Genomic DNA, 10,819 nt, shown 5'->3' with positions numbered 1-10,819 from the left:
GACACATGGAAGCAGTAGACTCAAAATGGCAAGTTCAGGTGCAGGCACCCAAAGAGTGTTACTTGATTGTCATGATCCAAGTCCACAGAAATGAGGCAGTGGGCTTGGGGCAGAGGTGGTACAATATTCACCTTCCAGGCTTGTGTCCCCTCCTGGAAGCATCCCACTGTGAGCTGGCTGGCTAGTGGCTGGCTAACTTATTCCTCCCAGAGTTCTGCTTTCTTTCCCCAGTGCCATGAGGATTGCACATCCCACCCACCCACCCACTCCACCGAGCTCTCATTTACCCCAGGTGAACATTGTTTTCCAATGACACTCAGAGTCGAACACAGTCTAAACATTCTTTTTCAGTAAGAGGTAATATAAAACCCACCCAAAAGCCTTTGGAGTAAAGCTATCATCCGCAGCTGGGCAGCTGTGTTGCTTAGTAACTGCAGGGGCGCCATGATCCAGTTCTGGTCATGATTGTTGTTACCAGAGTTGAAAGCCCTCTGTCTAATGGGAGACCCTATCCTAATGTAGAGAATTCATCCACAAAGGTTCACCCTAACAAAGCCTTTCCATCCATGGGAAAAGAGCCCATCGGTATGAATTATGATGCAGACTGGCAGGTGGCTAGATAACTTCAGGCCCACTAATAAGACCGTTAGGAACAAAATACATGGGGGACCTTGGTGGGTTCCATGGCGGGTGAGGGACAAAAATGCCAGGCAGAGTGGGAAGTTTCATTAGAGAGGGAAGGGAAAAGGGGGGAGAGAAAAGAAAGGAGAGAGGGGGGGCTGTAAGGAACAGGGGGGAGGGGAGGAAGTGGGTGGGGTTTTTCTTTTAAAGGGCCAGGTTACAGACACCTGCCATGCCATGCTCAGGTGCGTGAGAGACGGGGTCAGGTTTGCCTGGATTATGACAAAGATAATGAATGGCAAGTAGAAACTGTCTACAGTAGTAGAGAAACAGTGCGATGATATTTAAAATAACACAACATGGGGATAAGTAAAAGAAAAGAACATTAGTCGCAGGGAGGGGTCTGGGCTGCCCTGAGTGAACTTGTGGCACACGGAATATCTTGCCTTTGGTTTGGACACATCTTCCCTAGAGTTGGTCAGTAGCAATTTCCTATTCAGAAAGTGTGGCTGTACTCTTTCTTGTACTCTCAGCAGTTTGGTGATCAGCACAAGACCCAAGCAGTGTCTGTGATGCCCTCTCTCCCTGAGGATATAAAGGCAGGTAATGGTTGCTGGGGGACAGGAGAGGCATTTTTTTCCTGTGGTGTGACAAACAGTCCTGAGCAAACATGGCAGGTCACTAGGGAAAAAGCATGATTGTGGTGGAAAAGAACCTAGCAGTTATTGACAAAATGGAGGACTAAAGAGAGGACTTTTCCTGGGTTTTGGTGGAGATTTCGGTGTTTTCTCCCCTTTTTGTGCTAGTGATCGAATGAATGTGTCCCCACCCATTAGGGAGCTTTAAGACAGTACCAGTAAAAGACGTTAATGGAGAGGACAAAGTTGCGGGTAAGATAGGGTTGGGTCCAGGTACGCCTGTGGATGGAGTACAGGATGTTGCCAGAGAGCCCTTGCTTTCTAACTCCCATCTGCACCTACCAAGCTAGCAGCAGGTAGTTTGGCCTGGAGGTAGAGTTTGGTGTGGGTGGGAAGCAGTCACTGTGTGTCCTGAAAGATGACAGAGAGAGGCCACCTTTGCTTTTGAAGCTCAGATCCACCAGCAAAAAGGCTACTGGTGGATTCTAGCCACAGAACTTGAGAGACTGAGGCCAGACAGAATTCTTATTTTTAGCATGTTTTATATAAAATAGACATTTACATAAATTTTATTTTTGAAAGACTTAGGCAAAGTATACAGTCAGACTTAAACGGAGAAATATTTTAAGCAGCACAGCAAAAATAACACGGATGTACATTTATATACAACCAACCAAAACAGGAACATTGAGTAGCAGGAAGAAAGACCAAGGTCCTGACCACAAACACAGTGACTTCCACGTGTCAAAACAAGCACTGTCTTCTACAAGCACCTCAGTTCCCAAGGAGAAGATGTTATCTACTCCCCCAGGAAAGTGACAGGGTCACCATAAGAGCTTTTAAGCACAACTGTAAAGTAAGAGTTACTATTGTGAAGTAACACACTTGGGCAGCCTAGTCTTCCCTTGTTGTGGTTGTTACAAGAACAGTCAGGACTTAAATCATTATCTCCACAGATACATAGTGCTTTTTAGTGCATTTCAGAGGCTCGTGGTATCCCGGGAACCACTGGACAGGACAGTGAGTGCTTCATGGGTGACAAACTTTACTGCGACATGGAATAACCTGCCCTGGTAAGGTGACTCCTTAGAGTGAATGACCCCAGAATGAAGAATCCTGAACTAGTGGGCCTCCACCATGGGCTAGCCGCTAAATAACCCCCAAAAGGTATGCACAGCCAGAACTTCCAGGCTCACTACTAATACATACCATGTGCCCCTGACAAGGAGGAGATATCCTGGACCTCTGCTTGCAGGCATTTCCTGGTGACCTGTATTTACACTTGGACCAGGACAGTGTATTGTGAGGTGCTGTTTATTTGTTTTGTTGTTTTTAAAGTTGTTGCCAATGGCTTTAACCCAAAGAGCCCTGGTGGTGAAAATGGACTATTTTAATATGAACCAATTGACTGCACCAGGTATTTTATCCATCTTGTTGTTCCTCTCTAATACGAACCCACATTTTGTACTCAGATTACTTTATCTCCTCTCTTGGAACAAAGAACTCACAGAATCAAAAACATTAGAAGTGTTTTCATAACTATATAACATGTTTTCATTGGAAACTGAGAATAATGGCAAGAATTATAATGTTTCCAAATATTGGTTCTTGGTACTCTAAAGTCTTAGCTTATACAGCTACAGTCTGAAAGGAATGTTTGAACGACATTACACTTTTTCAATGTAAAACGGTGGCATTTAGAGACTTGGGTTTTGCTGCTCAATGTAAAATGGTGGCATTTAGAGAGTTGGGTTTTGCTGCATTAGGGTGATGCCTATGTACAGTTAAAGTGTGATTTTTGAAAACAAGAAAACGAAACAGCCTACTTCTACCATAGCCTCATGCTTTCCGTGTCATTACCAATCTCATGAAGGTTTATCATTCCCCTGGATGGATCCACCACAGACAAGAGCAGACATTTTTGCCTATGACTCTTTTTTTAAAGGTGGTTTTGTTTGTTTGTTTGGTTTGGTTTTTCGAGACAAGGTCTCTCTATATTGCCCTGGCTGTCCTGAAACTTGATCTGTAGACCAGGCTGGCCTTGAACTCAGAGATTTGCCTGCCTCTGCTTCCCAAGTGCTAGGACTAAGGATGTGTGCCACCACACTCAGGACACCAAAAACAGGTTTTAGTGAGTACAATCAGGAACTAAATAACAAAGCCCTAGTGTCTGTGTGCCAGGCAGGAAGAGACAATCTCTGTGCCATGGACATTTTCTAAGAGTAAAAAAAGACATCAGGTTTTTTGTTCATTTTTTTCTCTTTGGCAACCTCACACAACCTAGTGTGTGCAACTGGCAATGGTGGTGCCTCTCCATTTGACACCCAAGAATTTTCTAAATAGAAGGACAAATTATAGTTCAGTTGCCACAGCATAAAGACACCCTACTCAGCTACCTGCCAGTCAGTCTAGGAATAATAGCCTTGACCAACCCACAGAGCAATGACTCATCCTTTAGAATTCTTTGGCTCATTTTAGCTCAGTAGCTAGAAATAAAAATTTCACGATATTATTCACAGCTCCTTGGTAGAAATCATAAACCTCGTTAGAGTAGTCAGCTCTGTAGGACCTTGCTGGCAACAGAGAGCTGGGTCTTAGGGAGTTTGGAAGAATCCTAGCTGTTCTCTCAAGGCAGACAGTGCTGAGAGGCCCTGTGCAGGAGGGGAGGCCTCCTACAAGTCCATGCTGCTCTGTAATCACAAGGATGTAGACCATTTGCTAACAAGAAATGGGACACTTGCTTTCTTTTCTCCCTTGGTTCAGTCACCTCAGGTGGGCTTCTGCGGTGTGGTGTGGAATTTTTTATTTAGTCTTGCCTGAAAACTGAAAAAGGCCTGTGGAAAACTCTGCTGCAGACTTCAGAGGAGAACCTGCATACTGATAAAGACCAGAAACCTCTTTGCTTTGTCATAACCTTCCAAATAAACAAGTCCAGGGCTGAGATGACACTGGTAGCCAGTGACAGACAGCTTGCCTGGTGTGCATGGAGTTCTAGCCCCAGAACCACACAAACAAACACCCAGCACCCCAAACAAGGCACCCAGCACCCCCAAAGCACTTATTTCCCTATGGTTTCTGCATTTTTGGTTCATTCACCTGAGTTACACCACCAAAACAGATTTTATAAAAGGGTTAATAACCTGAAACATTTGAATCACTTTGAAAAATCCTGACTGAATAATCCCTAAATTAAAAATAAGCCAACAAAGCCATTCCTATAGTTTCTGTGTCAAAGGGCAAGTGAATATCCTGCCACTGGATGGATTTCATGACAAGGACTGGGTCTAGGTGGGATGATTGACAGGCCTGACATGGAACGGTGGGGGAGGGGTTACACAGATGTGAATGGCTCAATGTGTAAGGGAGGAAAGACCTCCAGGAGCCACTATACTGGAGGATCAACCAAGGCAAATCAACTCCTGATTCACTCTTTGTGGCCTCCTGTAACATACCCAGGGTTATGTTACAGAATTCTGTAACCCAGGGTTACAGAATTCTGAGACACAGGGCTGGACCCTTGTTTTAAAAAAAAGCAAAAACACGAGCTCAGTGGGGAGTGCTTCCTGGTATGTACAAGGTCCTGGGTTCAATTCTCAGTACCAGTGATGAAGACAAGGACAATGCTAGTGTTGCCAGCAGAGTACTTGAGTGCACAAAGCCAACTCCACTCCTAGGTTTCAGAAACAGCTCTCCAGTCACTCATGGAGCACACGCCTGCCAATGGCAAATCAGATGCATTTTCAAGACAAGCCAGGCTCTCTCTTTCTACTGTAATGACTCCCAGGTATTATTCCACATCACCAGGGCCAAATAGCATGTTACAAGACACACTCAACAGCTTTGAGAAACACTTCACAACTGATTTTCTTCTCCCAGGCAACATTTCTACTATGAAAACTATCTCATTGGCTCATTTAATATCCGAGCCAACAAAGCAAGCAGATTTCGTTTTTTCTTTTTAAGCAGTGCTTGTTTTTACTGCTCAGGGAGGTGCCAAAATGGGCAGACAAAGGAGAAAGGAGAGAGGCCTGATGGCGGCAATCTCCTAGACAATGTGTGGCTTTTTCTCCTCAGAAATGTTTATGTTGTAATTGCCTTTTTAATTATTCTAACAAGTTTACACTGAGACCTTCTGTAGCACTTTACACAAGGGAAAGTTATGTCAAACTCTGCAGTTCAATCTGTCCCATTGGTTTTCCATGCACCCATTTTGGTCAAACGCTATTCTAAAAAGTAGTACTAAGATGTTGCCAAGTACCCCCTGCTTTCCAAATTAGGGGGCTTGGAACTGCTTTATAATAAACGCTGTAGTACATACTTTTGACCTTGGTACTAAAGATGTTATGTCTTAGATGGAAGAAATTGAGATTCCGGATCAATTTATGATATGTAACACTGACAGACAATTACATAATCAGGTGATAGTGACAGATACTAGCTCCAAAGCGTAGGTGTGCACTGAGTCAAACCCCCTTTGGGTAGGGGGGCAGGGGTCAAGACAGGGTTTCTCTGTGTAGCCCTGGCTGTCCTGGCAGTCACTCTGGAGATCAGGCTGGCCTTGAACTCACTGAGATCCGCCTGCCTCTGCCTCCCGAATGCTGGGATTAAAGGTGTGTGCCACCACTCCCTGGCTTCACCATGCCTTTTCAAATAAGTTTTCAGCCATTTATTTCAACTTACCTGCCAGAAAAAAAAAATAACACAGAGAGGCACTGCATCCCAATGCTGGGTTGCAAGAAGCAGAGGGCTCTCCCTCTGGCCTGGCTGTACAGGTGAGACAACCTTGTCATGGTTGTGTGACAGCTGGCTCAGCTTCGGGACCTGCATTACCTGAGGGTTTCTGTTTTCAGTGGTTAGTACCCAGTTAAAAGCAGGTGCTCCAGCTCCTTCACTGATACCCAAACACTGAGCTGACCCCTAATTCCATTAGCTTTCCATAAGTGGAAATTAATAACCAGTATAATTCAGGGGAGATTGTTAAAGCTTTCCTGTTTTACAGTTTTCATATGATTGGTTTTGGCAGCTGCTATGTACAGAGGAAAAAAAATCAGACATGTGGATATATATATATATTAAATATTTTATAAGTTATACAATAAATAACACTAAAATAATGTCAAATTATGATTTCAGCTTTGCCTTCCTCATTTTTAAATATAAATATATTTTTAAAAAATTATGAATTTAGATTTTACCCAAGAGTTTCAGAGCATTCTCTGTGGAGTCTGAAAACTTGCCAAGCAGAGAGTCACTTTGTCTTTTAAGAATACAATTCCCACTAAACCTCAAAATTCAATAAATAGAGCTCTCTTCCCCTCAACTCAGTCCTGGAGGAATTCTGCAACACAATGTAAAGGTTCCTTGATGCTTAAATATATCTTTCAAAAATAATAAATCTCATGATGTCTTGACCTTAAGAGAATAAAGGAGAGCACCTCTCTGGACTGGCTCTCTAACACTTCCAGGCAGAGTGCACCCTGCACCCCACCGCTCCACACACAAGCAGCATATTTCAAGGTGGCAGCAATCTTTTGGCTAACACACTGGGAAGTTTCAGAGTGGAGACACAACTCTAGCAACGTCTGGAATACAATTCAAACACTTAAAAATATTCCCATAACTAATCAAGCAAAATCTGAACTTTTGTTTTTAACTGCTCAGGAAGCTTTCTCCTGTAGAGATAATGATACCCACGTATGATTCTAGACGGTCCCCTCGTGTTTTAGGCACTGGAAAAAAACGTCTATCAGAGTGGAATTTAATGTACTTCTCCAAAGGTCCTCAGTGATACTCTTGGGGGATATTAGACCAAGCCTGCCGATCAAGTGCTCTGCCCCAGAGCCTTCACAAAGCCTCTACCAATGCTCTTCACCACCCACTCTGGATTCTTGAGAATTAACTAACTTCTAGAGTAGATTTCCCCAAGGGCTGACTTCACAGGATACAGCCTTCCTTACCAATAGCTGTCTCCTCTACAGAACTTCAAGCTTCTGTGTTTCTGGGCTACAGTAAGAATGGAGTTCTGTATCCTGGGGACTGGGAGTGACACGGGAGGAGCCTGTAAGCACACATGCTATTTCCCTTCCCTTCAGACTGTTTGCTCCTCTTTGCTGTTTGTCCCTTCAAGGAAACAACTCTTTCAGCACTACTGTGCCACCAGGAGGGGACTGCCTGGCTGGCAGGGCCCACTGTGTGTTAGGCCTCCCTCTGTTCTCATCCAGCCTGCTGAGTCCCACTGACTTTGTCCTTGGGTCTATGTTTGATCCCTTTCTCTGACTTCTTGTAACCTTCTCTCCAGGCGATCCAGCTTGGCTAGATTCTCCTTCAGCAGCTTGCTGTCTGGAACCAGCCTCAGGGCTCTCTCATAATAGCCCCTTGCAGACACATAGCTTCCCTGGGGGTGGGGGGTAGAACAAGAGAAAGATTGCTTAGCATAACCCTCTGAGGATGAGAGGAAGGACCCCACACACACACACATACACACACACACACTCACACTCTCTCTCTCTCTCTCTCTCTCTCTCTCTCTCTCTCTCTCTCCCCTTTGCCCTTCCAGTTCAGGTTCCCCAAAGGAAACCTTATCTGTGAATATTTTAATCCTTATCTCTTGGGGTGCTTTGGGGGAATCCATTTGTTTTAAGAACCAGACCATGCCGGGGCCATTGATGGCACATGCCTTTAATCCAAGCCTGGACTCCAGGATGGCTCCAAAGCTACACAGAGAGACCCTGTCTCAAAAAACAAAACAAAAGAAAGAAAGAAAGAAAGAAAGAAAGAAAGAAAGAAAGAAAGGAAGGAAGGAAGGAAGGAAGGAAGAACGAACCAGACCAGCTGGAGAACGTGGAGTCTGATAGCTGCTACACCATAAGTTAAATGGCAGAAACACATTTTTCAGCTTTCCTAGTAAGGGGAAGGAGGAGGCGGTCTTTTTGTAGTATTCTTGGGAGGTTAGCACTGGTCTGCTGTTCTCGGTAAGCAAATAGGCTTGGGGTAGGGGGGTGGGGAGGGAGGGAGGGAGAGCAATAATTAAACAGACATCTATTTTATTTTCTAAGTTTGTTCTAATCTTCAACTTGAAACACAATATCAGCCTTTGCCTAATGCAGTTTTACACAATTTGAGGCTTGATTTAAAGGTGGACTTGGGGCTGGAGAGATGGGAGGATGGTTAAGAGCACTTGTTCTTCTAGGGGGCCCTTGGGGTCAGTGCTATTCACAGCACACACATGCACACATGATGGCTCACAACCGTCTGTAACTCCAGTTCAGGGGATCCAACACCCTCTTCTGACCTCTGTGAGCACGGCAGCACACGGTGCACGTACATACATGCATACAAACAGGCAAATCTCACACATATAAAGGAAATAAATCTTAAAAAAAAAAAAAAACCCAAACCCCTTAAAGATGGACACAGGTTTATCTCCTAGCCAGGGTATGTGGTGAAAAGTACCAGCTAGACACTTGCTGCAGGAGGGAGGGAAGAAGGAATGGGACCTCTGACCTGCTGAGCACACCCGCCCCCACTTCTTGTCAGCATTCATCTGTTTAATAACTTGTGTGTGCCTGGGCCCAGCTGGTCAGGGCCAGTAGCTTCTCCTGCTCCCCTCTCTACGGCCTAACGCTCATCTCCCTCCTCCAGTGCAGCCTTGCCGTTCTGAGTCCTGCAGAGCCCAAGACTCTCTGTTACAGTGTCTGCTGTTTCCTCAGCAAGCAAGGCGCGGGAAGCTCATGAGACTTGCAGGACTTCTGGGGCCCCTCTCTGAGGTCACATAAGCAGTCAACAGTGGCTGCAAGTTGAGGGAGGGGACTCCAGGTGGCTGAGACTCGCGAAGGCTGGGCAGGCAGCTCTGGAGACACAGCTGAGATGGGCTTTCTGAAAAGTTTCTGCACCCCGATAAGCAAGCCTCTCCGTCGATGCAGCCACCCACATCAGACCGAATTAGAAAAAGCCCACGTTTAATGGATGCAGTGCTCCCGAATGGCCTTCCAGGCCACGCCCCTCTTCCCCCCACAGGAGATGGGAAAGGGAGACTGGAAAAACCACAAGTCTGGTTTCTGTGGGAGCAGTTTAAACACCCTGTGGGAGTGGTGTTGCCCATCTCTGCAGGGCTTTCTGAGATGCAGCAGGGTTTGGAGGGAGATCGGGGAGGGGGACCTGGGTGGAGCTTCCACCATAACATTTCAGACTCTTTGGGTATATATGGATGCCAGCGACTGAGGTGAAGCTTCTACCTTAACACCTTGGAGTCACACACACACACTCCTGAGACTAAAATAGGAACTCATCGATTCACCAGGCTGGACTGAGCTAGGACTCTTTCCTCCGTCTCTCCTATCTGGGGCTTTACGCCTTCCCCGGGGAGCTGCCCAATTTCTTCCCACTCTAAAACAACACATCGACTTTTACATCATCCTCAGCTGCGGCTCCCACGTGGGTGGACGCAGCGATGTTTTAAACTTCACCACAATTCAAAACAGCACCTCCCCAAACCAGCGGCTAATGCCTACCTAGGCGGAAGCATCTTCCCACATGTGTTCGTGTGTATCAAGAGCTTAGACCCGGCCTGATATACAGTGAGACCTCAACAGGGTGCTCGAGCTACCCCCCATCACTGAGTAGACTGTTCAGTCTCCATGACTCACTTTCTAGTTCTCATGCTGTTTGTTTATGCGTGCAGCTGCTGTAAGACGGCGTGGAAATGCCGGAAAACAACAACAACAACAACAACAACAACAACAAACAAAATCAACCTCCAAAAACCAAGAGAAAAAGGAATTGCACACTGAGAAGCCTGCACTGGTTTGTGCAGTAGACAGTTATATCTGACAATTTATGCCTATGACTTGGAACAAGGAGCACACTTCTGCTGCATTGTTGTTTTGTTAACTCCTCCTCCAAGCCTCTGGTTTCTGTTAAGCTTAATGTACGTTTGGGCACCTGCAGGCTGTGGATCCAAGGGCTCGATGGCAAGATTCTCCACGCAGCAGGCCCTCAAACTGTCCCTGGAGGCTACCCTGAATTTAGGCCTCATCCTTAACTTTGGCATTGTTTCAGATCACTGGGTTTCTTTTTTTTTTTACACAAAATCCAGTTTCCCCTCTCTACTTCAAAGTTCTCTTTTCTTGATGAAACTGTAAATCCTGTTTATTTATTTATTTATTTTGGAAAAAGAAATCATATCCCTTAAGTCAATGACTCTAATTCTATGCTATGTAGGAACTAGAATTATCTGATTTCTAGAACTGAATTTTAATTAATTAAGACTAAAAACCATCAGTCATACCAGACACATTTCCTGTGCCCCGTTGCCATGGCCAGTCACTGCTCCTTGGACAGTGAAGACATGGGACACCCTCATCAGACCGAGAGTTCTTTTAGACAACACCATTCTGCAAAGTCGTCATCAAGCCAAGCTGAAACAGTATTTGAAATATGGCATGGATGACAGACTCCCATTGCAGCTTGAAATTCCAGCCCATCTACTTCACCTCACATAAAACTTCATGGAACGTATCAGAGAGTGAGCATCCCTAACCCCCAAAATGCAGATTGTTCAA

At 45.3% G+C, this 10,819-nt stretch overlaps 1 protein-coding gene across 4 annotated transcripts in view; it reads right to left on the bottom strand.

The window, feature by feature from the left end:
• Positions 1–1,784: 1,784 nt before the first annotated feature.
• Positions 1,785–10,819, bottom strand: part of Tmtc1 (transmembrane O-mannosyltransferase targeting cadherins 1) — a 202,041-nt gene continuing 193,006 nt past the window's right edge. For all 4 annotated transcript variants that reach the window (XM_027430056.2, XM_027430057.2, XM_027430055.2 and 1 more), the window contains one exon: positions 1,785–7,653. In XM_027430056.2, coding sequence (XP_027285857.1) covers positions 7,513–7,653 — 141 coding nt within the window. In that variant the 3' untranslated portion in view covers positions 1,785–7,512. The remainder of the gene's footprint in view (positions 7,654–10,819) is intronic.

This window comes from Cricetulus griseus, chromosome 8 (genome assembly GCF_003668045.3).
Source record: "Cricetulus griseus strain 17A/GY chromosome 8, alternate assembly CriGri-PICRH-1.0, whole genome shotgun sequence".
NCBI classification, from domain to species: Eukaryota; Metazoa; Chordata; class Mammalia; order Rodentia; family Cricetidae; genus Cricetulus; species Cricetulus griseus.
The sequence above is the reverse complement of the archived record's forward strand: the minus strand, read 5'-3'. Positions and strand labels throughout refer to the sequence as shown.